General features: G+C 34.2%; 1 protein-coding gene across 1 annotated transcript in view; it reads left to right on the top strand.

Moving 5' to 3' along the window:
* pigk (phosphatidylinositol glycan anchor biosynthesis, class K) overlaps positions 1 to 27,510 on the top strand; it is a 76,893-nt gene that overhangs the window by 23,387 nt on the left and 25,996 nt on the right. Inside the window, exons 9-10 of the mRNA XM_056471771.1 lie at positions 5,972 to 6,144; positions 26,583 to 26,658. Of these exons, the coding sequence (XP_056327746.1) occupies positions 5,972 to 6,144; positions 26,583 to 26,658 (249 nt within the window). The remainder of the gene's footprint in view (positions 1 to 5,971; positions 6,145 to 26,582; positions 26,659 to 27,510) is intronic.

Below are 27,510 nucleotides of genomic sequence, written 5' to 3'. Positions count from 1 at the left end.
GAGGAAACCCACACGAACACAGGAAGAACATACAAACTCTACACAGAAATGGCAACTGAGCCACCCGGGGCTCGAACCAGTGACCTTCTAGCTGTGAGGCAACAGTGCTACCCAGTGTGCCACCACATCACCCTTTGTATAGACCTGGGGTGTCCAGACTTGGTCCTGGAGGGCCGGTATCTTGCATATTTTAGCTCCAGCTTCCTTCAACACACCTGCCTGAAAGTTTCTAGTATACCTAGAAAGAGCTCAATTAGCTAGTTCAGGCGTGCATAACTGGGGTTGGAACTAAGAAATGCTGGACACCGGTCCACCAGGACTGAGTTTGGACACCCCTAGTATATAGACCATTTTAATGTGGTGATGTCATTTTCCCATGGACATTTACTGTTTGTTGTCAAACCATTTCATAACTGTAACTAGAGGCAATTCAATCAGAACTTAATGTTAAAACAGTCGTTTTAACATTATTTATGAAAATGTGGACTTTTTTGGACTCTCGTAAGCTATGAAAATGAAAAATGTGAAACAGGAAATATGTTGGGACCATTGTTATTGTTTACATCTCTTAAAATGGTCTATATGGTATATAATCATATTCCACAGCCCTTCTTTCAGCCTTAAACTTCTTCATACTACTATGATAATAGTAATAGCTCATCAATGAACACCTGAGTCCCACAGGTTGTAATGAAGACCATGATTCCACACTCTGTCACAGCATCATCAATATACACATTTATTTGTTGTAGTACTCTTCACAGTATCTGAAAAAACACAGACACACACATAAAAGATTCTTTCAAATATTAAGCAGCAAGATTTCTCTTTACTTTTTATAACAACAAGAACTTTTACCACATATAAATTGATTTCTGAAGAACCATATGTCATAAAAGACTCAAAAAATGAATAAACATGGAATGGAATAAACATAACTCCAACAATAGAATAAATTGCATTTTACTGTCTATCAAACAAAGAAAATAAAATATTGCAATAATATTTCACAATAGGATTGCTTTATGGTATTTTGATTACATACTATAGATGTGGCTTTGGTAACCTTGAGAGACTTCATGAAAAATCATGCTAACCCCAAAGGAAGAAATAAATGATAAATAAAACTTTAACAAATAATAATAATAATAATATACAGGATTTGTTGGATAGGTTTGTAAAAAAAAGTGGACGGCTCCACAATGTTTTTAATTTAACACATGAATAATATAGTCTTCCAAATAATCAGCCAATTACAAATGTATTTCCTAATTAGTTTTTTTATACTTATTGATTTTTTTATTAGCTGCTAATTTTTATTAGCTTTTATTAGCTGTTTTTCACAAACAGCATGTTATTAAAGAGCTCCTATTATGCATTAAAAAAGGTCATATTTTGGTTTTGGGGGTCTCCAACAACAGTCTGATATGTATGCAAGGTCAAAAAACACTTTCATTGTCTTATAATATGCATTTATTTTTATTTAATTTTCCCAACTACTCCCATATGATTCGTTCAGCAATTCATTTGTTCCCAAACCCCTCCTTAGCAGGTTGCTACTCTTCACTGATTGGTCCGATGACCCAGTTTGTTGCGATTGGTTGACTGCGTTCAGCGTGAGACAGAGAGAATCGCCCCCCATGGCTTATCAACAATTTTGAAGTAGTTAGAGTGCATGTGTGAGCCCAATGTAGGAGTGTATTAAAGCAATGCAGTTAAACACCAGCATATTACTCTATTCCTAACCACAACACACTTTCAGTATTTATCCACACAGTGGCAAAAGCTGAACTATTTTGAAACTTGACCATCACACATGCGTATGAACAGCTGATGGTGGCCATAGCAAGGACAGATGGCAGAGGATCGCAAGAAAGATCTGTAAAGAAAGTGGCACGCATCGCCTTTTTAACGTGGTTTTAGACGCGATATGAGAATATACCTTAAACAGTTAACCAGATACAGTACAAACCATGTGGAGCGGTTACAAGCGACAAAACACAATTTAATACATAATTTGCAAGGTAGAGAAAACAAGGAGGCAACCATTTTAATCACACTTAAGTTACTTACACTTGTGAAATGGAGGAAGGAACTGATCCATGGATAAAGTTCCTTTCAAGCTCTGACAAAGTCCCATACATCAATAGTCTTTTCTGATCCTTCCTTTAACAAACGGCCGATGAATCCCCCGTTGTAAGCGTGTAGATTGCTGTAGCACTTATCAGAAAAATGACAGGAACACAGCACAAGGCTGTGGCTATAATGCTGAGGTATTTTTGCAAAAACAAACTCCAGCCACTGACTCTTCACAGCCTCACCTTTGGGTAGGAAAAAATAATACTGACTTTCCCCTCACACTTCATGACATGATTCTCCCGGGATCTGCTACAGTGTTTGTCGTCTTCTTTTTCTTTCTACAGTGTTTGTGGGCGGGGTTTTTAATTTCCCCTGCGTTTGCAACAAATGGGCGGGGCTTGAGTTCCGTATCTACGTCACGCCAACACAGCTAAAGATTCGTTACCACGGTGATTTATTTGAAACACTCTTAGTCAACTCTTTTATAGATGAATCAATAGTTTTAAACACAGTGCACTTTCAGTTTTAAGCCTCAGCTAGATATTTCACTTCACAAAATTAAAAAAAAAATCAACATTTACTTACACTCCAGTAGTTCTAATCTTTTATGATTTTTGCTTTTCTGTTCAACACACAAAAAAAGATATTTTGAAAAATCCACCAGCAAAAAACAACAAAAAAAAAAACAGCAGCCATTGGCATCCATATAAGGAATTCTTTTTTTTTTTTTAAATAAAATAAAAAAAATACTATGTAAGTCAATAGCTATTCCTCTTTAACATTCTTCACTATATTTTCTTTTGTGTTAAAATAACTGTAGGGTGAGTAAACGATGAAAGAAATTGTCTTTTTTTGCTGAACCATTTTTTTATTCACAAATGTAATTTACAGCCATTTTTAAAGGACGTCATTCTTGATGTTCTTTGTAAATTTAATTATATTATATTTACATGATTACAGTGATACAAGCTAAACTACACAGTTGTTAATGTTAGCTGATATACCTGTGCACATTCTCCTCTGCAATTCTATAAAAAATACTCTTGGTTCACATTACTGGTCCCGTTGTGCATTTTTCATATGAGCATGGTATTCCAAAGAAAAAAAAATCCTCCATTTTCCAGTCAGGATGTCAGGTCCCAGCGGGTCAAAATTTCCATTCTCTCCGCAATCAACTGCAATCTGACATTAGAGTCTCCCTCCATTCTTATACACGAACCCCACTGGATTAACAGACAATCAATTTCAGTGAATGTTCAGTTTCACTCTGAAATATGTTACATTATGGAAGAAAAGTGAATTTTGAGTGCAATTTGTTGTTAACATAATATGCAAGACCCCCCACATGCTATTTTAGCTTGATGGGATTAGCTCTTACAGTATTTCATCCTGATATCATACAAAAGATAAAAGATGATTTAAAGCTTAGAGTGGATTGAGACCAAAACGTCCTAAATGTAGATTAAATGTTATGATGATGGTCTAAACCAGACAAATAAGAAAACAAAATACTTAAAGATGCTGTATGAAAGTTTTTGATTTTTCTAAAGCATAAAAATACCATAATATGTTTGCAGATATTTAGGAAACATACTACATGAACATTCTTGTTTATCTGAAAAACAATGCTAAAGTCGGATATTCTGGTTTGAAAATGTCCTTAATGCCTGTCTGTTTTGGTCTCTTTAAGCCGCACAATGCCTGTTTAACCAATTACATTTCAGCATCCCTGGTTGTCTTAGTGGAAAACAGCGTATTTCATTCATTCAATCAGGAAGGCTCCGAAGGTATGTCTCCGCGCCCGAAAGGTGGTTATTAATTAGCAAAAAATATAAATATTACAAACATAAACATTAGGTGAGCTGGTTACATTGTAACAACTACGGTGATAGGATTTGCAGCGATACGTGACAGGATTTGCAGCGATACGTGACAGGATTTGCAGCGATAAGCAATTTGGCTGTTTCCACTAGACAAAACACGACAGAAATTTAAATACAGCCATTCAGAAGCACAGAATAGTGCGCTTACTGCACTCCAATGAAATAGTAAAGTTTATAATCTTATTATTACATATTAAACCTCTTAAACATTATTAAATGTAGATGCTGAATCACTCATATGTGTTAGTTAACACCGAGTCATAGTTCTAAAGTTCAATTTTAAACAGTTTATTTTATTTTCATGATCTAAGGGGAACTATCTGCTGCTGCTTTCAGTAGTATGGCAATAAATATCATGTAAAATGGCACTCAACGTCACATTATTAGCATTTAACACTAAATAAAGCACTTGAGTTGTACCTGAGGTGATCATTGTCAGTTTGACATGTTGTTCAGCTGCAAGAAATAGAAGCCGTTTATAAAATATAAATTTCAGGTGTTGGTTAGAACAAAATATCATGTAATATAATCCTTTTAATATGGAAAATATTCCTTCTATCATGTGCAGCTGCTTTTATATAGAACATGGTTTAAGTAGTCAGGCATGCTCCTGTATATCTCTTCAATCTGGCAACCTGCGCGTGCGTTTTGAATCAGGTGTGCAATACCTAGTTCCACTGGGTGTCAAACTTACATACTGCACTTTTAAATGCTTTTGGATAGACTATGGCCCAATCCCAATTTTACTTTTGTACCCCTTCCCCTTGGCCCTTGAGACAGAGTGTGAAGAGGAAGGGCTTCAAAATTTATCCCTAAGAAATGGGACAACCCTACAGCACCTGCACACATCATCATATGTCATCACGATCTCTTACCCTAATATGAGATCGTTGATTGTGACTGCTGTGGTTATTCCAGTTGTGTTTTTTTTTTAGTATTTATCTTCAGGAAATCAATGAAGGCAACAATATCATGTTATCATAACGATATAATGTGGTAATAAGATCATAACTGTACTGTGTATTTACACTGTGGCCATATTCATCTATGTAAACACACCAGAACAACATAAACATTATAGCAAACACTGTAAAAAGGTCATTCCCAGCCACTAGACTTTTCTGACAGGGTATTCGAGTGTCATCGATTGTCAGAATGTTGTGGGACTGCTATACAAGAGTTATTGGGGATATAGATAGCAAAGTTTAGCAGTTTTTTAAGCATGTCAGTAAAACACGAATACGGTTATGAATATATTAAAAAATGTGCTTGGTTGTTGTAAAAAAAATCATAATGATGACAAAAAACTACTACTTTGTGCATCTCCTTACTTCCGTGTGCACCCATGCTACCACTGTAGATGGTGTATCCTGGGAAATTTTCTTACCCCTTGGTTTTGAGTGTGGTCCTGAAAAATCTTCGAGGGGTATCTAGCCCATCCCCTTAGCCCTACGCCTTCAAGCTAAACAGCATTGGGACACCCCTACCCCTTCATGTAAACATGCAACAAGGGGAAGGGGAAGGGCTAAGGAGTAGAATTGGTATTGGGCCTATAAACAGGGCACATCATACAACAGATGTTATTTTAAATATTTTTTTTTCTGTTTTTTGTATTATTATCTATTAAACTATAAAATATTTTGAGTAAATGCACTACAATGAAAAGAAAAAATCCATTGGATTTGCTACATTTTTTAAGGTAAGTGGTTGCAAACAATTTATGTGGGCTGAATTTAAACCAAAAAAATTTAATTTAGCAACGTTCAACTTAATGTGTTTGTTTAAATTCAGCCCATATGAATTGTTTGCAACCGGTTACCTTAAATAAATATAAATATATATATATATATATATATATATATATATATATATATATATATATATATATATATATATATAAATTCAATGATTTTTTTTTTGGTTGGTGTACTAGAACTTGACAATCTGTAATTAAACTCTTCATTTGTGTCTAAATTCCCATTTGACTGATAGTTGCGCATTTGTTTCAGTTTAAAGTGTGCCCACAAAGTCAGTGTGTCTCCACTCCGGGCCACCGTACTGACCTGTTCCAAAGGGATCCGGGGAGTGTCCTCATCACAGACTTTTTCGGAAGTGTCCGGAAAGTGGAGATCACCAAGGACACAATCAGTCTGACGTGTCCTGTAGAGTCACCAGTGCAGAGGTAAGTAGACCACAGACTATGTAAATGATTATACACCGATTACTGCTTCCTGGGAAAATATAGTGCATCTGATGTAGTAAATTAGCCAATTCAGTGCTGGATTTTATAGAACACAAGGTGGGATTATAGTTGAAGTCAGAATTATTAGTCCTTTTGAATTATTAGCCCCCCTGTATATATTTTTTTTCTCCAATTTCTGTTTAATGGAAAGATTTTTTTCTCAGCACATTTCTAAACATAATAGTTTTAATAACTCATTTGTAGTAACTGATTTCTTTTATCTTTGCCGTGATGACAATACATAATATTTTACTAGTTATTTGTCAAGATAGTATTCAGCCTAAAGTGCTTACCTAAGTTAATGATGGTTTATTAGGCAAATTAGGGTGATTAGGCAAATCATTGTATTATGACGCTTTATTCTGTAGACAATCGAAAAAAAATTATTGCTTAAGGGGGCTAATAATATTGACCTTAAAAAGGTTTTAATGAAATTAAAAACTGCTTTTATTTTAGCTGAAATAAAACAAATAAGACTTTCTCTAGATGAAAAAATATTATAGGAAATAATACAGGAGGGCAAATTATTTACTTTACAATATACTGTCTTTTATACAGACCCCCTGGTTTTGCACGATTCCGTGATCGCTGGATCCAACGGAAAATCAACAAAAAGTCAAAAAATTTTGCGAACTTGCAAAATTCTTAATTTAAACGCAAAATAATTGTAAAAAAATGTAAATAATCTCATTAAATATCCAATTCTAAACCACATAATCAAATTATATTTATTTCAGTTAGCAATTATTTGTTTTGCGTGACTTATAGACTTTACATACGCAGCGCATGTGCTGAATTTGACGTCTCACCTGCGCTCTCACAATCATTACGTTACATTACATGGGGTGGGAGGTTCAGCTTGTGTAGCAAGCAGGCACGGATGAAGCGCGAGTGATGTGAAGCCATAGCAAAGATGAGATGTAGACATCACGTTGTGCAAATTTTGTGCGTTTGATGCACTTCAGACTGCAAAAGTTGGAGCAAACATCTAATAAACGGAGCAATGGAACAAACAGATGGAGATTGGTTCACAGATGACGGCCGCTGGACGTAACTGAATTGAAGAACTTTATTGGTGCTTTACATGTATGACTGGTATTATGATGTGCGTCAAATCGATAAATTATTTCGTTTAACTTTTTACCTGCAGTTAACGAGAGAAACTGACAATTGCCATTTGCCACAATTGCGATTGCCATTGACAATTTTTATGGCAATCTGTGTTTTATGTGTATTATGTTAGGGGAATCCTGCATGTCCTATGTGTGAGGTACATGATGTCAGATGCTCCAGGAGTGAAATCTGAGAGAGAACAAAAAGATTGTGGATAAAAATAAGAGTTATACAAACTTCCTTTGACTTAATCCCTACCGTTTTAGATATCGTCTTGACAAGAGACCAAAATAAAGAAGCTTTATTTTTATAATTTGTGTCGTTGTCATTGTTTCAGATTGCACATCTATCATAGTAGGCTACCTAATATGGTGAATAAGATTATTTTTACATTACATATTTTTTTAATCGCAAAATTGTCCGCAAATTTCTAGGAATTACCGCATCAAAATCAGTCATTTTTATTGCAAGAAATCACAAAAAAAATCTTGAAATACTTAGGGGTCTGTTTATAGTCACTAAAAGCTTAATTACTGAAACACATTAATTTGTGTATTTTGTATTGTGTGTGTGGGGACAAGAATTATCCTGTTTATCAGACTTGTGCATTGAAAAACAACTTGAAACTGAATTTGTACTGTAGATGTAATTTCCTCAATAATCGTCTCTAGGTGTGTAACTATGCATTTCTGTCATCGTGTCTTCACACTCATCTTGTTTCAAATCTTTTCCAAACAAAAATTTAAGGGATAGTTCACCCAAAAATGAAATATGTTATAATTTACTCAACCTCTACTTGTTCCAAATGTTCTTTCATCTTTCAAGACAGCGGGAAAACTGTGACCATCAACATCTATAGCATTTTTTACTATGTATTTTTACTTGATTTTTTTACTACTGTGTGCACCATTTGTCTTAAACTGATTCAGTGAATGTGTGAATGAGTGAACTCCATAAGAACAAATCAAAGTGAACAGTTTCAGAGACAACACACTGATTTCAACCACTGTATTTAATGGTAAATTTAATGGTTTGGATTGCAAGAGAAATGCCACATGTCCAATGTTTCCAGTAAAGACTAGCCTTGTAACAGAGTACCCTAGTTAGTGACAGTGCTAGCACATGCATCTAACGTAATTAATAATTCAGCAGATTTGGACTATTTTTATTCTGCTGTCTTCATTGCCATGTGCTTTGACGAACGTGAAGTCCACTAGCTGAAATCCGTAATCAATGGTTCATTGTTATTTTTATTATATAATATAAAAATGTAAAATCTTGTATAGTGTGTTATACATATTGTATCATTACACCCCTAATTTCCATGCACAGTTGAGGGCAAAATATTTAATCTTTTTCAAATGATAAGGGATTTTTAAGGGAGCAAGGACATTTTCACAGTATTTCTGATAACATTTTGTCTTCTGGAGAAAGTCTTGTACGTTTTATTTTGGTGGTTAGCACCGTTGCTTCACAGCAAGAACGTCGCTGGTTTCAGTCCTGGCTGGGCCAGTAGGCATTTCTGTTTGGAGTTTGCATATTCTCCTCGTGTTTGCGTGGGTTTCCTCTGGATGCTCCGGTTTCCCCCACAGTCCAAAGACATGCGCTTTAAGTCAATTGAATAAACTAAATTGGTCATAGTGTATGAGTGTGTGTGAGAATGAGAGTGTGTAGGGGTGTTTCCTAGTACTGGGTTGCAGCTGAAAGGGCATCTGCTTCATAAAACATATGCTGGAGTAGTTGGTGGTTCATTCCGCTGTGGTGACCTCTGATAAATCAGAGACTAAGCCGAAGGAAAATAAATGAATGAATGAATGAATGAATATTATTAGTTCCCTTAAACTTTTTCCCCCAATTTCTGTTTAATGGTGAGAAGATTTTTTTAACACATGTCTAAACATAATAGTGATAATAACTCATTTTTTATCTTTGCCATGATGACAGTAAATAAGATTTTACTAGATATTTGTCAAGAAATTTCTATACAGCTTAAAGTTACATGTAAATGCTTAACTAGATTAATTAGGTTAACTAGGTTAGGTTAGTTATTGTATAACGATGGTTTGTTCTGTAGACTATCGAAAAAATATATAGCTTAAAGGGGAAAATAATTTTGACCTTAAAATTGTCTTAATAAATTTATTCTAGCTGAAATAAAACAAATAAGACTTATAAAATAAGTGAGAAAAAATATGATCAGATGTACTGTGAAAATTTCCATGCTCATTTGAACATAATTTGGGAAATATTTAAAAAAGCGAAAAATAAATAAATTCAAAGGAGGTCTAATATTTCTGACTTCAATTGTATATATTTTAGGGGTGCAACTGTTCAATCTACTCATGGTTTGGCTGTTATCATGGTTTTAGGGTCACGGTTTCGGTACGATACAGTTTGTGCTATCCTTAGAAAAAACGTGCCTAAAGAACAATTCAAAGAACAAAAAACATATTTATTGGGTAGCAAACACCTGAGAGTGCAACAGCTTCACATGTATGACTGTAGATTTGCATGTTCTCGCATTAATTAAATAAAAGTAGGGTATTTTGAAGATTGGATGTTCAAATAAATTGCTCAAGAAAATAAAGAAAAAAAAAAGCTTAAATTTCCCCTTTTTCTATTTTACATCTCGACTCAACAGTCTCAACCAATTATGCAAATAATAATTGTCAACACATCTTAATAATTGAGCACTTTAAAAGTATTAATTACTTCTGTTTACATTATGCTTGCATTGCCAAGGCAACAACACATTTTTATTTATGATTTCTATATTATTTTATTATGATTCCGTTTCACTTATCAGCACCATCGTACTGAATGAAACTAAGCAAAGAGAGAGCGTTCAGCTTTTCTATCTTAATTCACGGGAAACAGTCAGTGAACAAAACTTTTTAGCAGACAGCGGGTAAACAGAGTGAATAGTGGGAGTGATCGGGTGCAGAGAAACACCCAGCAGGAGTGGTACTGAAGTAACAGACCTGCTGTATGAAGGAGCAGCAGAGACTATTATGTAAGGGACTTTGTCAGTAACTGTTGCGGTTCATATAGACCAGTTTCTTCTCGTTTCCTGTAGTTAGCAAAATATGTATTTAATTGTGTGTTGTACGTTGTAATCGCTCCGTGCGACTTATAATCACTTATAGAGATCAGTGCTTGTATTGTAGGTCTCAGGTTAAATCTGTATGGGGCTATTCACATATTGCGTCCAAAACCACATTGAAAACATTGTGACGTTGACGTGTGCTTATTCCTTTATTGATTTAAAAGTGTTTCTGAACTTGCGATCCTCTGCCGTTTACCTTATATGGCCACCATTAGCTGTTCTTCATGCGCGGCATGGTCAATTTTCAAAATATTTCAACTTTTGCCACTGTGTGTATTAATACTGAATGTGTGTTGTTATTGGGCTTAGGGTAAGAGTAGAGTAATATGCTGGTGTTTAACTGCAATGCTTTATTGCATTCCTGCATTGGACTTTCACATACTTTATGCTACTTCATAACCATGGTGGATGTTTCTGTCTATCTCGCGCTGAACCCAGCTGACCAATCACAATAGACTGTGTCATCGGACCAATCAGCGCAGATTAGCCTCACGCAAAGGAGGGGTTCGGGAACAAATGAATCACTAAACAAATCATATAGGAGTCTTTAGGATAATTAAGTCAAAATAAATGCATATTATAACACAATGATAATGTTTTTGACCTTGCATGCACATCAACCTGTTGTTGGAGACCTCCAAAACCATAATATGACCTTTTTTAATGTAAAATAGGGGCTTTCTGAAAACACAATACTAGTATCTTGAAAAATGTTTAATAAAATATAAATTTAATAAAATATTATGCATCATGGCGAAGATAAAAGAAATCAGCTATGAGAAATTAGTTATTAACTGTTGGTACAAAAAAAAATTCTCACTGATAAACAGAACTTATATATAAGTTATAAAAATATAAAAGAATTAATGTTTAACATTAACTTACTCCATTTAAGTTGAAGTAATGAGCTATTTAATTAACTCTTTACCTCTTTACATCATGGCGAAGATAAAAGAAATCAGCTATTTGAAATTAGTTATTAACTGTTGGTACAAAAAAGGCAACTCAAACCATTTGAGGAAATCAATTGCTACAAACCATTTGAGTTAAAAAAGCTAATCTATATGAGTACTGTGAACTTACTCCATTTAAGTTGAAGTAATGAGCTATTTAATTAACTCTTTACCTCTTTACATCATGGCGAAGATAAAAGAAATCAGCTATTAGAAATTAGTTATTAACTGTTGGTACAAAAAAAAATTCTCACTGATAAACAGAACTTATATAGAAGTTATAAAAATATAAAAGAATTAATGTTTAACAGGAGAGATAATAATTATGACTTCATCTGTGTATACCTTATTTGTATAGCCCTTTTTATAATACTGATTAGTAGCTTGATAAACAGCAAAAATCAATCAGTCCTGGAAGCTAGTGGAAATATATTATACCGCAATATTTATTTCCCTTTCTTTGGTCTCATTATAATTATAGTATTTTAAATGATTGTTTAGTGGCCTGAGTAGAAGCTTTAATTAACCCATTTGAAATGTTCCAGACCAAATGGTCTCGTTTAATTAAGTGTTGGAAGCATTGTGGCTGTTCGCTATTAAAAACCTCATTAGTGATATTGACTCTTCTAATGACCCGTTAATGATATTACACAATGTGGTCACCATGGTTACTGCAAATATCTGCCAAAGTCAAGTCACACAGGTTTCCAGGATGATAAATATGACTAAAACTGCTACTAATATTTAAAAACTTAATCACTTCCAATAACAATAAAGCTTCAGGACTGTAATATAGAGTTGAAGTCATAATTATTACCCCTCCTAAATTATTAGCCCCCTGTATATTCCCCTAATTTCTGTTTAACAGAAAGAAGACTTTTTCTAAACGCATTTCTGAGCACAATAGTTTTAATCTTGGCCAATGTGACAGTACACTACCTGACAAAAGTCACCTATCCAGGTTTTAGGAATAACAATAAATAACTTGATTGATCATTTTGGTATCAGAAGTGGCTCATATGTAAGGCAAAGACCTCTATATTATGCTTAATTTACCAAAATAAAATATGATCAAGCTTTGATTTTTAATTATTTAATTAGGACAGTAAGGTCTGACTTTGCTTAGACAAAAGTATGTCACTTACTGAATGTAACCCTAAACCATTGATTTTTCCTTCACCAAACTTGACTGATTTCTGGGATAATCTTGGGTCCATGTGGGATTCAATAGACCTTCTGCAGTATTTGAGATGATTGGGATGCAGTTCAACAGATATTTCATCGGTTTCATCTGCCACTTTTCCAAATGATCAACTAGAAGTGAACTTACTATTTGTTGCTCTTACAACTGGGATCAACAACAAGACTTTTGTCAGGTAGTGTACATTATATTTGACTAGATATTTTTCAAGATACTAGAATTCAGCTTAAAGTGACATTTAAAGGCTTAACTGGGTTAATTGGGGAAGTTATTGTTTAAGGATGGTTTGTTTTGTAGACAATCAAAAAAAAATATTGCTTAAAGGTGTTAATAATATTGACCTTAAAATAGTTTTTAAACTTTCTCCAGAAGAAAAAATATTAATGACTAAATGTCTTAAATTTAAAAAAACATTTGAAATGTTTTAGGCCTTAAAAAGTTTTAAATTCACTGAAATATTGTCTTGTAGGTCTTACATTTTTTAAACGGGCCTTCATTTTCCTTTGTTTATGTAAAGCTACCCAGTCGATCCAAAACACATTCAATCACCAACAACACATCTCAATAAAACTTTTAGCAAAACTACTCATGATTAATATATACACTGTAAAACCCCAAAAGTTAATTCAAAACAATGGAGGAAACCGATTACAACAAACCATTTAATTTCAAAAGCTAATCCTAATGAGTACTGAAAACTTACTCCATTTGAGTAAATGAAGCAGTTTGAGCACAGTAAATCCCAATTAATAATAAGAACTCAAACCAACTGAGTACTGTAAAAAACAAATAAATTAAGGCAACTGAAAATATTTGAGGAAATCAATTGCTACAAACCATTTGAGTTAAAAAGCTAATCTATATGAGTACTGTGAACTTACTCCATTTAAGTTGAAGGAATGAGCTATTTAATTAACTCTTTACCTTCAACACTGAGTTCAAAACGCTTTTCAAATGAGTAGAATTAACTTTCAATCAATTTTATGACTACACTCATTTCATTTGATAAAGTTGACTGTTGGGTTTTACAGTGTGTAACGGTAGTCTGTTGTGAAAACATTTGGTTTTTTAATTGAGTTTTTTTTTTCTTTTTTTAAGTTATGTTGAACAAAAATGTGGCTAAGAAATTACTAATACGATTTATTTTTTTGCTTGGCTGTAACAAATACTTAGTACACTAAAAAAAATTATTCAAAGATGATTACTTGGATTTACTCAATTTTTTTAAACAATTATTGTAAACAATTTATTTGGGCTGAATTTAAACAAACAAATTAAGTTGAACATTGCTCAATTTAATTTGTTTAAATTCAACACAAATAAAATGTTTGCAACAGTTTTGCATGCACACTTTTTTCAGTGTATCTAGCCCTATATAAGTCTGAAATTTCATTCTTCATGTTCTTAAAAAGGTCTTAAAGTCTTAAATTTGACTTGGTGAAGCTTGCAGAAACCCAAGACTGTTTGCATTTCACACAGGTTTGAAATATATTCAACTTTCTTTACAAAGCTCTTCAATTTCAATTACAATTTCTTTCTAATGTCAAGATATTATGTCAAGTCTACTATGTGCTCTCTTAAAAAGCACTAGCATTCAAAAAACATCACTCATGCTAAACGCATTTAGCAAAGCGTTCCCACATAAACGCTTGTTAGCTAAATTATTTACATGTCATTCAAAAGCTCACAGTGAATAAAGTAGCCACAAACGGTTTCAATTGCTTTAAAGTAGACAAACGAGAGGAAATGCACAAGAGGACAGAATGTAGACAGGCAGATGACTGCATTTGTCTATGTGCTGCTCTAGCTGACCTTTTCTTTGGAGGGCTGAAAGGAATATGACATTTCAATATACAGGAAAAATCGTGAGATCATCTAAATAGCTGTCAGTGCGATTTTACGTTATACACCAAAGTATAATCACTGTTTTCCCCCTTATCCCTTTCTGGTCTTTAGATTTTTGTCTTGATTTTGCTATATTCTGATGTATATACAGTGATACACAGTCTTGTTATTTATTTATTTATTTATTTATTTATTTATTTATTTATTTATTTATTTATTTATTTATTTATTTATTTATTTATTTATTTATTTATTTATTTATTTATTTATTTATTTATTTATGTATTTATTTATTTATTTATTTATTTATTTATTTATATTTTTTACTTTTTTTCTCCTATCCTCAGTTCTTTTTAAACAATATAATTAGAAATAATAATAATAATAATAATAATAATAATAATAATAATAATAATAATAATAATAATAATAATAATAATAATAATATACATTAATATTAATATGTTTTATATCTATTATTATTATCATTATTATTATTAGTAGTAGTAGTAGTAGTAGTAGTAGTAGTAGTAGTAGTAGTAGTAGTAGTTGTAGTAGTAGTAGTAGTAGTAGTAGTATTGTTTATATGTATTATTATTATTATTATTGTTGTTGTTATTATTAATACATTATTGTTATTATTATTATTATTATTATTATTATTATTATTATTATTATTATTAAATACAACATCATCCTTGCTTTATTTTGATATTTACTTTGGAAAAACATCTGTATTAATTAAATTGAATATTTACATCATATTATATGTATGTATTTTAAATGTCATGCATAATTTGGGGGGTTGTGGAGGAGTTTTACTATTTGAGGACATGTATTTGAGCTGTAAAATAGCAGTGTGTGTGTTGTTAAAAATGCTTTCCACAAGATGGCAGTAGTATTTCTTGAATTATGCTGAAAAATGTAGCAGATTTTCTTCATTGTCAGGATAATTGTAATGCAGCCGGTGTTGTGGAGGTATCTGTGTCAGTATATATTAGGTTTATAAAGCGTATGTACATTTGAGTTTGTTTTTTTTTAAGCACCAGTTTTTCCTAAATTAATTGCATATTTATTTCATTAATAACTACTGTCATTGTTAAAAATAAGAAAAAAATTGAAAAAAATACTGGTGTTTGTAATATTCAAAGATAATTTGTTAGTGGACATAATGTAATTTAGCAAAATTGTTCTAAAAAGCCATTGTCATACTGTATGTACTGAAAATAACAGCAAAAATGATACTGTTTAAAGGGCAGAAGGAAGCTTATGTTACTGAGAATGATGATTCACAATATCTTTATGGCTTTCAAAAATAGCGTTTTAAATTTTCAAAAATCATCATGATGATTTTAAATTCATATGATTATTATTCGTATATGATGGGATCAGTTTGAACAACTGGTGAACAATAAAAATTGCCACTTACACTAAACCAGTATTTTTGGATTGTATGTATTAATATCCTCACATGGCATAAAAGACCAGTTAATTAGATTTTTTCTTTTTTAAAAACTATTACAGAAGTTTCAATGAGGCTGTGTAACATTTCCACATAAATGTAATATCTGTTAGATTAAATTTAGCATAAAAAGAAAAATAAAGATTTTTTTAAATGCGTATATTTACCTAAAATTGACTATTACCTATTTGACCTTATGTCTGTGTGCGTGTTAATATGCATACAGTGCTCAGCATATATGACACAAATCTCCCCTCACAAATCTCTCATTTAAATGATATTATCCATATTTGTGCATATACATCAGATTAGTCAGTACTGAAGCCATGGAAAATTAAATAAAAGTTTTAAAAAGAGCAAAAATCAAGAGAAGCAAAATAATATAATAAAATGTTATTAAGCAGTCTTGCAGTTTTTAGTATTTGGCATAAATTTAAATGTATTATCTTACTATTTCTAAAGGTATTTGGTGACTAAAATATTATTTTAATGAATATATCTGTTCATTATATCTGTTTTGTTCATATACACCAAAATATATAATATATAAAAATATATAATATATATAAGAAATGGATAAAAATCTTCATTTTCAAATGGGGTGTACTTGTTTATGCTGAGCACTATATATATATATATATATATATATATATATATATATATATATATATATATATATATATATATATATATATATATATATATATATATATATATATATATATATGTATATATATATATATATATATATATGTATGTACTGTATGTATGTATGTATGTATGTATGTATAAATATGTATGTATATATGTATGTATGAATGACTCAAATGTCCAGTGAAAGGCCAGGCATTTCTCTAATGATGTATCCCAATTTTACAGATTTAGTTTGCTTACATAACATCCCTTTCTTACAACTGAATGATGGCTCTCCTTTAGCTGTTATTTTTTCTGCATTCACTCATTAGTTGGATAAAACCACATTCCCACATTTTTCCCCCAATAACCCATTTTTACTTGTACTTTAAAACAGTGTTTCTCAGCCACATTCCTGGATGACCACCAGCTGTGCACTTTTTCCATGTCTCCTTAACCAAACATGCCTGATTCAGCTCATCAGCTCGATAGCAGAGGTTGGAAGACCTGACTGCATCCCAATTCGCATACTATCTATCTAAATATATTCAAAAATAGAAGTAGTATGTCCCAAACTGTAGTATGTTGAAAAGAGTAAGCCAAAGGTTCCCGAATGGTCTACTATTTCTGGTAAATATTCCAAGTGTAGAAGCGCCCATACTCTATCCGATAATATTGCCACAGTACATTGCTCGTTGGACGTGAAATTGATTAGAACTACAAGCTCGGGCGAAAAGTGTAAACAAACTACAAATATGGCAGACATGTAAGACCAATCATCAAGTAGAGAGGCTTGGGTAAAGTTGTTTGATAGACTGTAAATCAATATCTAGCCAACTGGAACATATTTAAACTGCATTTTCCATGTTATATTTCATCTGCAACATCAATGTGAACTTGTATCAAGTTGTGGTTGGACATTAACTTTTGAACGCATAATTATCCAAAGACCTGAGGAGATTTCTTTGCATGAAAGACTCGCGAATGGCAGATTATCTTGCTGCTGCTTCTCCAATAAGGGAGGAAATTAAATATGAAAGAAATGTGGATGATTTGTCGAGATTAAAAGGGGATGTAACTAAGCAACATAACGGTCTGTTAATGAGAAGTTGGTTCCAAAGCTTGCATACTCTTCTGTTACACACTCAAAAGTATACTGTACCTTTACAAAGTATATACATACATAGTATATGAAATGGGACGTAGCACCTGTAATGTGTGGCAGACAAATAAGACATCCAAAACATGCAGTGTTGGTGGTCCTCCAGGAACATGGTTGAGAAACACTGCATTAAAACGTCCAATACAAGATCTGATGCCTTTTTTTTTGTTTGTTTCATTGCAAATTTAAGTATTGCAACAAGGATGTCTGGAATAAAAATAATGCTAAAAACCTTTCATTTTGTCCTTATGTTTTAAGTACATGTATTTCACACAGACCGGATAAAGTAGTTCACCAGTTCATCAGCCTATGCACTGCGCAAGCTGTCAAACAGAGCTAGTTTCTAACACTGACTGTTGCTTTGGGAAATGGAAGTATCCTTTTTTTCCCCCATTGTCGTAGGCTGTCATGACTCACTATACTGGCACAACTGTGGGTGAAATGTCAGCATACGCACCTAAGGGAAGGTCTCTGTCCCCTGTCTCTTAATGTCTTATAGCTGTCACGCATGGCTGCTACTACCATCCCACCCTAAAACCTGTTCTCTTTTACCATCTCACTGCCTTGACAAGGACATGTGTCTTCTTTCTAATGCCTGGTCACCTTGCACACACTTGCCTGAGCCTGTGACAGTGTGGACTAGTTGTGTCAAATCTGGAGCAGCGCATGTCTGTCATGAGGAAACAACGTCTTCTCTTTCTGCTAAGGAGAAGACAGCTTTGACTGAACCCTCTTTGAAAAATCAATCAAAAATTACCATCGATTCATTGTTGAGTTCCCAAGCGTCATAAAAGATTATGTGATATGTTAAATATACCAAATATGGCTTATGGAATATTTATGTAAACACTGCCTGTCAAAAATACTGAATAATATGAATACAGATGATTTCTTTAATGTGTGTCTTATGCTCACCAAAGCTTCATTTGTTTGATCAAAGACAATCTGAGTTATTAAATAATATGCTAGATTGCCCCAGCTTCAGTTTTTGAAGCTATAAAAAGCGCATCGCTCTGAACTGAAATCATGGGTTTTTGTAAGGAAGTCTTCCATATTATAAATTAGACATAACAGATACTAAGTTGAGAATTGATGTATCTCTTCTGAAAGAGTTGTGAACTGAAGTGAGTGGTTTTAGCTGTAGAGTTGTTCTGATCTAACAGTGTTTTATTTTGCTTTATCTTCTAAGCATTTGTGTTCATCTTTTCTATCTGTATCTTTCCTTATGCCTATTATATGTTGTATTTCGACCCACTCCTGAATGTGAGTGCTGCTAACCCATAGCTCAGTGTTGAGATCAGTATAAAAAACAGGCCATTTGGGGCTTCAGGTCAATTGGGAAAAGAGCAAGCTCTCTTCTTGTACACAACATTTCGTTTCTCGGGGTGGTGCTAGACTCGGTCAACATGTGGAGCATGCCCAGTCATTCAGTTCTGTCTGAACTCAATCAGAGGTAAATCAGCCGTAGAGATGAAGATCTTTACTTAAACCCAACTGGATGGGTTTGGTCAGATTCAGGTTTAATTTTGACCATTTTACACTGGCTTGTGCTTGCGCTTGGCTTGTGTGGTAAACGAGTTTTGATTAATGAGAGAAAGATGTGAAAATGGATCATGAGGTGTAACTGAGGCTTTCCTCTAGCAGTTATGTTCTGATTGCACACGCAACTAAAGCAAGGTCAGGTGTGCAAACGTTTTGACCATGTGCATATTGAGAATAATGAACTTGTAGGTAATGTAAACGTGCTGATATATTACGATCTTATACAGGACTTACAGAGTAACGTTAGCCTATTATTTATCCATGAGTAATTTATACGTTTTAACATAATTTATTCATTTTTGACTGTGTGCATGTGCACAGTTGAATAATGTTGGGCTGTAAACAGGTTGGAGATTAAAAAAGTTTTCAATCAAGATGTTCTTGTTGGTTGGGCCCTGTCAGGGCTAACTTTTAAGGCTCAATTTCAGCTCTAATCAGCAGTTTTAAATCTGATTTATAAGTTGAATGTGTGCAGCCTTTGCATTTAACTACATGTTGTGGTGATTCGTAGTTCAAGAGCTGTGATTGGTTGGCTTGATCACAGTGATGAATGTAGGTGTGGCCGAGACCCGTGGGAGAGGAGCAAGCCTGGTGACATGAGTGTTTAACAAGTGTCAAGTCTTGTGGAGGAGCTCCTGATGGATACTTTTGTCTCGTGTCTACTTTATGATTAGAATTGTTGCACGTCTGCTGGTTCCTGCCTTTTTCTTTCTTGAATTTGAGCTACATCTACAGTGAGATTGAATTTCATGCATTTTTGGTGTAAACTCAAAACATCCGCAAACAAACTGAACATTGAGGAACATAGAAGCATAGAAACGCCACTGGCAGCTAGCATTTCAGAAGGGTTAATGTCAGAGCAACACAAACAGAACACCAAAGTATAAGTGCTTGACTATGTGTAAGGTATCGCTTGACACAGAATTATAATTTAGCCTTTAAACCATTCCATATTTGGTCTACAGCCATTTTTATGCCAATCAGGTTTCTTCTTATGAGACCACTTCAGCACTGACTACACACCTGAGTCCTAAGATATGCATTGCTCCATGACTCACATTGATTAGCTATCAATCTGATGGGTCAATGTTTGTCTTTTTTGGGGCGTGTGGGCCAACTGTTGACTCCAGTACGAGTTGAACTATTGTATGCAGCAAGCATGCAAGCATTAGGTTTGTGCCTGAAGCTCCTGGCAGCGTTTTTTGCAGTAGTTTTTTTGCTGCTGCTTCTGCTGCCGCAGGCCAAGCATCTGTTGGTCAGTATGGACAAGATGCCAACACTGTAAAAAATGCTGTGCTCCACACAATTTATTTGTGTTTGGACAACATGAAGGAATTAACAATTTTTTACAAATTTAAGTAGATTGAACATAAAACAATTAAGTTGCCCCAACAAAATCTCAAGAATTGAGTTTCAGCTCATTTTAAATAAATAGTTTGAACAAACAACAAAAAAGTGAACGATAGCATACATCAACTACAATGGGTGTATGTTTTTGCTGCATGGCACGTCTTGGTCATCATCTCCTCCTCTGGAGTTAGATGTGGTTTAAATCACCACATGCCATTCGCATCCCAGGGAAGTCAGTCATGCAGTTGATGTGCTCATTAAGAGAACAAGGACAACCCTTAAGAGAATTAAGAGAATAAGGACAACCCTTTTAGACCATGCGCCAGGCATGCAGATCACTTTTCCCTTCTTTAAAATAGCAAAAGTAGATGCATACACACCCTAAGTGCACTTGTGCCTTAGACCATGCTTTAGACCATGAACTTACAGCGGGGAACACGTCATGTTTTTAATAATATTTGGGAGATGTTAACATGGAATTGAACCAAATTTTGGTAAAAAACCCAAACAATGCAAACATAAAAATAAAACAAAACAAAAAAAAAATCTGAAAAATAAGTTAAGTGTAAAATAACAGTGAAATGACGGAGAAAGTAATGAACTACTGAAACATATTTAACACTTTATATAAGAGTTTTTTTTTTTGATGGCAGCTTAAAGACGCCTCTCATATGGAGAATGAAGTCACATGCTTTGCTCAGGTGTGAGTTTTTCACAGACTTTATCAAAGTGTAAAAACCTCGATGGTTCTGTGGTTCTTGTCTATCAAATCTGATCTATAATTTGTATTTTATATTGGATTCACATCAGGTGATTGGCTGGGCCATTCTACTACTTGATTTTCTTTCTCTGAATGCATTTGAGAGTTTTCTTGGCTGTGTTTTAGATCATTGTCTTGCTGAAATGTCCACTCTGGTTTCATCTTTAGCACACTGAAAATCTAAATGTTGAACTGAAGCAGCTAATGTTAATTTACAATGACGAAGGACAGAGGGTTGCTGAATAACTACTAAGAGATTTCAGCTGCTGTCTGGGCTTTCACTGCCTTTCTACACCTCCCTTTCTTCATGTGTTCAACACTTTTTCCTTCTATCATATGCATAACTTCATTTGTAAATTAGATTTGTTTTCTTTGGACTCCTTTGGTTGTTACCAACATTCGGGGAAAATTTCAAGTCAACAGTGCCTTTAGAAATATGTTATCTGAGAAAAATGGTGGCGTGTTCAATACTTATCTTCCCTGCTGCAGATAATTAAAATAAAGCTCAAAGTGTTGCAGTGCCGGTCCTCTCTTCTAATATACAATAACTTGGTGAGGAATAAAGCAGAATTTATGTCACTGTAGTTTTTTGTCTCTTAAAAAATGAGTATGTTTGGTAAAACCACATTTATATAAAATACAAAATCGGAAATCCCTTAAGATCACATTCTTTATTTAGACACTTTTAAAGAATGACTGTTTTTCAGCTTAAAGTAATCCTCTTTACAATTATTTGTAGATGATTTACATGCAAACACACACTGTAACATGGGAGGATATAGCAGAACTGAATTTTCACATTTGATCAGAATTCTTAAACGGTTGTTAGTGTCTTGTTTACACATACAGATCATTTGTAACAGGTTGATGTTAATCTTGTTGTTAAAATTATAATTGCATTACTTTCACGTCTTTGACTAGTAGGCACAGAAGGGCCCTACTGGCCCATATCTGTCAGTTGATAACCACTGATAACACCCATTCAATCGAGTGATAACATTCGACTCGGCTGGGTTTTTGGGGATGAATATAAGATTTTTTTCTGGAAGAGTACTAATCCTTTAAAGATGACAGCATATTAATTTTAAGCTCAACTCTCTCATTGCGTTTAACATTGTACAACGCAGTACATTATGCTCCCCGTGTGTATAAAAGCAACGGAAACCTTATTTTCCTCCTCTATGAGACTTCTCTCTGTATTGTGACAATAGAGGCGTGACGAAGCTAAACCATTTTGTAGCCTTCCTGTTTTCCGCCTCCTTTCCTCTGCAGGCTCTGCGACTGTATCAGAGGGTTTCCATTAGGTAAATTAAGTTTTACCGAGGAGGACGGTTTAATAGACTCCCCACTCGTCTTTATGATATGTGCCCACTCTTTACGAGATTGTATTGTAATTCAGCTTTGCCCAGGGTGATGATGTTGACTGCATAGCGCGGGTCTCAAGTCTCAAAGTAATTAAATGTCAGGTGATGTTACAAAATAAAAAATAAATCAGGACGTGCAGTGTGGGCATAAAGGAAATTAAAGTGTGTTCTCAATACACACTCTGACACCTTCTGATGATTTTTCATATAAATTTACCAAAAGCCTTTGATTAAAAGTTTGCGGCCTGTGATACTTGCAAAACTGCAGTGAAGGTTGGTGAATTATTTTGAGTCAGTTTAAATGATTCATTAGCTGCACTGGCACATATCAGGACAGATCCCTATGGCCAGCTCGAAAGTTTCATCCCAGGACTGGATGGCACCAGCAGCTTTATCAGGAAGGACGTTCATCATACTCAAGTCCAATGATAAGTCACATCTGCTGTTGGCTAAACTGCAGATCTCCTTTTTTCATTCGCTTGACTCAAGAAGAGCTGTCCCTGGACTGAGCCTTTTTTTTTTTTCATTTCCATTTCAGTTTGGGTTTCTTGCCATTGCTGTTTTGGGCTTGGTTGAGCTGATTTGACACAACCTGTAATGTATAAAGCACTTTCGAAAGTTTTTAAGTAAATAAAACCTTCATCAGGCTTGGGTCTTCACTGCCAAAGGGTACCAATGGTACCTTTTTGGTAGGTGTGGTGTAGGACAAAAAATTGCAGTCGATGTCATTCTCGATCGAGGAAATGTCAAAGTAAAGCTGTACAGGTTGTTCACATATCATGAGAAGCACCTCTCACAAAAAAAAACAGATGCTTTATGCACATAAATACTTAATAACTAACATTTCTATGAACATAATTTGATTATAACTGCAGATCAATGTGAAAAAGCCTACTGTAACGTCTGCAATTGTATAAAAAAAAACTAATTGTGAGATTTATGAATACATTCAGACCCTTACAGTCTCTGATATGTTACCAATTACAGAAAAACTTCACACAACATACATTTAGGCTTTATTTAGGTTAAAAACCTCATGAAACATACAGTCAGTGCAAATCTCTCATCTGCATCTTTAATCTTCACCAGCACATGTAACCTCTTGTTAGAAAGTAAATCCGTCCTTCCGAGTTCATAACAGTCCAAAAGGCGAGGATAGGTTGCTGAAGCAATCATTTGCTCCTTTGTTTTTTGGGGCTTCGCCTTGGTTTTTTGCGTGTCACTCTTGTGTTTGTCAGTTTTTGTTTTGAAAGGATGTCAGAAGCACTTCAATAATCACGTGCATGTAATTATTATGAGCTTAAGTTCGTTATTTCAAATATACATGCATGGCGAGTGATCACTAGCTCTCTGGAGAAAGTGAAACCACTCACGCATAGAGGGCCTCGTAAACAGCAACACAGAACACACAGCAGATTCTGTCCTTTTTTGGCTTTGTGGCTGTTCATCAAGACAATGGCAAGGTTTGTTTGAGCTCAGGTCGACCATGGCTCGCTGTCATATGTATATAGTATTACGCTGTAATGTCTCAGCTGTGTATTTTAAAAATGGCATTTAATTTGTTTTCATTCTCTTGGCTTGTGCACGCGCTTGTGACGTTTCTCTGTAAACCAATAGCGTTCAGCTGCGTGTCTTGCTCTGCCTTTTGGTGCCCTTTTGTTGTGCTAGGTACTCTTTGGAAACGGTACCCAAAAAGTTGTATGGTACGATTTGCTTTTTGATAACTTTTGACAGTGGAATCTGACATAAAAGCATACTGAACTGTTCCGTACCATACCACTCAGTGGAAATGGGCCATAGGGCAAGCATCACTACTAATCAGTGTTGCCTGGATCGAGTCCTTCTCTCTCAATTGGGCTAACTAATTGTCATTAATAGGGAATTTATAAAGCATAAATAGTCCTCAATTTAGTTTACAAAACTGCTTGATGTTGTGTTAATAAAGCATTTATTAGCATCCATAGTAACCATTATTATAGGCCTGAATAAAAAGATATAAATGTTGGTTTGAATAGTTTATTAATTATTTACTTACTTGTACTGAATGATCTTAAAAAACACCAACTACTCTTAAATACAAATGGTCTGTAAATAATGCAATACAATTATTAAGCACATTATACATAAACATTATACAAGTCAAGAACATGTGTAGCTGTATTTATAAACTGCTTACTAGTGTCTTGCTGTATAATGTCGAGTTTATCCTTAACAAATGATGAATTAACTATTTGCTAATGCTTAATAAAGGATTCATAGTGTGTACGCAGTTATTAAAAAGTGTTCCCAGAACAGTTTCTTAATGGACTTGGGTCCTGGAATGCATACCTGGAAACCCAAAAACCGTAAGTGAGCGTGTTTAAATGTAGCACATCTTAAAAAAATGGAACGTCAATTACGCCCACATATGAGAACTTGGGTACTTTGTTGTTTGGTGTGCAGAAAGTCAGTCAATGCTTTAACATGTATACTCTATCTAGTATATCTAGTACGAGTCCCATAATGCAATTTAAAAGCATAAATAAATAAGGGAAAAATAAAATATAAAAACATGAATCACAAAATATGGAAAATTTTAATTTATGGATATTTTATTACATTCATTCATTCATTTTCCTTCAGCTTAGTCTCTATTTTAGAGATCGCCACAGCAGAATGAACTGCTAACTATTCCAGCATATGTTTTACGCAGTGGATCCCCTTCCAGCCACAACCCAGTACTGGGAAAGGATATTTTATTGCAGTGTAGCTTATTGGCACTGGATCAGATATTTTACATTGGTAAACACCACTGAAATGTTCTTCTGAAAACATGAAAAAAAAAAATCATATAATTATTTGTTATGACAATTAAAAGTATAAATTGTCAAAATTCGAAACTGTTTGTTAAATTGCTACTTGCTACATTGCTGGTGTGTAGATGTTATAGCCGGCAGCCTAACAGTAAATAAGCCAGCAGTGTTGTCGTTGCTTTTCCATTTTGTAGTAATTCAAGTCCAGCCATTTGAACTGAGACAGAACAAACGGTTCTGTACAGAATGCCTACACCATACATGGTTGGAATGACAGGCTATTTTGTCAACTAATAGAAAAAAAGACTCATGCCGGTGGTCTGTGAATTGGCTGGTCATTGAAATACAGGAGTGATTCGTTGGCTGTGCCTAGCTGTGGATGTGCTGCAATTATTTTGTTAACTTCCATTCCCCATGCAAACAATTTTCTGTTTGTCTGCTGTTTGTTCAGTCAATAGCGAACGCATCTCTAAAATGACCTGTCAATCACCACCCCCACATCACCCAATGAATATCTAAAAAGCTGGATTTGTTACATTTGCCCTGCTAAACATAAAATAGTGTTGTTCCTGCTAAATCTGGATGCATCTTTTATTTTTCTTGAGGGAGATACACAGATTTGTATTATGCAGAATTAAATTATAGCTTTTCAGATGGAAACATAATTCTTTCCTTCATTCATTATCTGTGCCTCTTTTTTTTCCTCATTTTTGGGCACCAGATCACAGTCAGTCTAATTTCAGAAGCCAATCATGCATGAAGGCACAGACAGACGGGCTAAAGCAAACTCTTTCATCTGATTCTGTCTCTGAGCTTTACTCGTCCCACCACTCAAATAAACAGAATGTAGGCAATTACGGAGGGGATAGCTGTACAATGCTGATGCCTTGGCTTCTTCATCCTAATGCATAATGTTGCGAGATTAAAGCTCTTCAACTTTACAGAAGACAAAACAAGTGATTTGTTTAGTCTGGAAATAGGATTTTGTTGTTGTTATTGGAGGCAAACATTGAAAATGGTCCATTTAAGAAGAGTTTGTCTTTGGTAAAAACCGTTCTTATTTTCTTCTTATATGCGTTCTTTCTTTATCTACAGGTCTGGAAGTGGTGATCTACAAATTGAAACTTTTACGTATGTGGACCAACTTCCAGTTGCTGAAATTATTCATCAGGTAAGTCAATTGTTAACTGTTATTGGAATGTTTAAATAAAGGAAAACAGCCCCAGCAGAAACTTGCTCACCCCCTGCAAATCAGTTCTACGTCAACATATTCCTGACCAGGGCTTGACATGAACTTTTTTGATAACCGGGCACTGTGGCTAGTAGATTTCCAACATTACTAGCCACTCAGCATTTTAACTAGCCACAATTTTGTTGTCGGGAAAATATTATTTATATGCATAAATATGACTTTGACATGCTTTTGATTTACTTGATTACTTAATTTGGATTTTGTTATGTCCACATGCCTACTTGTTCATTTAAATTTTCTTGTGTGTTATGAATGAGCTTGCTCAAAGAGCATGAGCAAATGGGCTGTGGTTTCATAGTGTGGCATTGCAATTAGTTTATATTTCTTACTTTTCAGGGCTCAAAATTAAGGATTTACCAAATTCATCTCTTACCACACCAAAAATGAATAAATAATTATTTATTAGCCACACGTGTCAAAACAAGCAAAACATAGCTGTATACATGCACTTTTTATTCAACAAAACTTTTCTTTAAAAAATGCACAGTAATCTGTCCTGGCTAAAGGTCCCAGATCACCAGTTAACTACACATAAATGGGGAGATAATCTCATATTAAAGCAATGTTGAAAGAAAGAAAGGAAGGAAGGAAGGAAGGAAGGAAGGAAGGAAGGAAGGAAGGAAGGAAGGAAGGAAGGAAGGAAGGAAGGAAAGAAAGAAAAAGATAATTAAACCATATTAACAAAAGAAAGCAAAACAAAGGCGGTGAAAAACCAACATTATCCGCACAAAAACTAAAAAGCTTTATAAACCTTTTGCTGACAGCGATGAA

The sequence above is a fragment of the Danio aesculapii genome, chromosome 2 (assembly GCF_903798145.1).
Source record: "Danio aesculapii chromosome 2, fDanAes4.1, whole genome shotgun sequence".
Taxonomy (NCBI): Eukaryota; Metazoa; Chordata; class Actinopteri; order Cypriniformes; family Danionidae; genus Danio; species Danio aesculapii.
The sequence above is the reverse complement of the archived record's forward strand: the minus strand, read 5'-3'. Positions and strand labels throughout refer to the sequence as shown.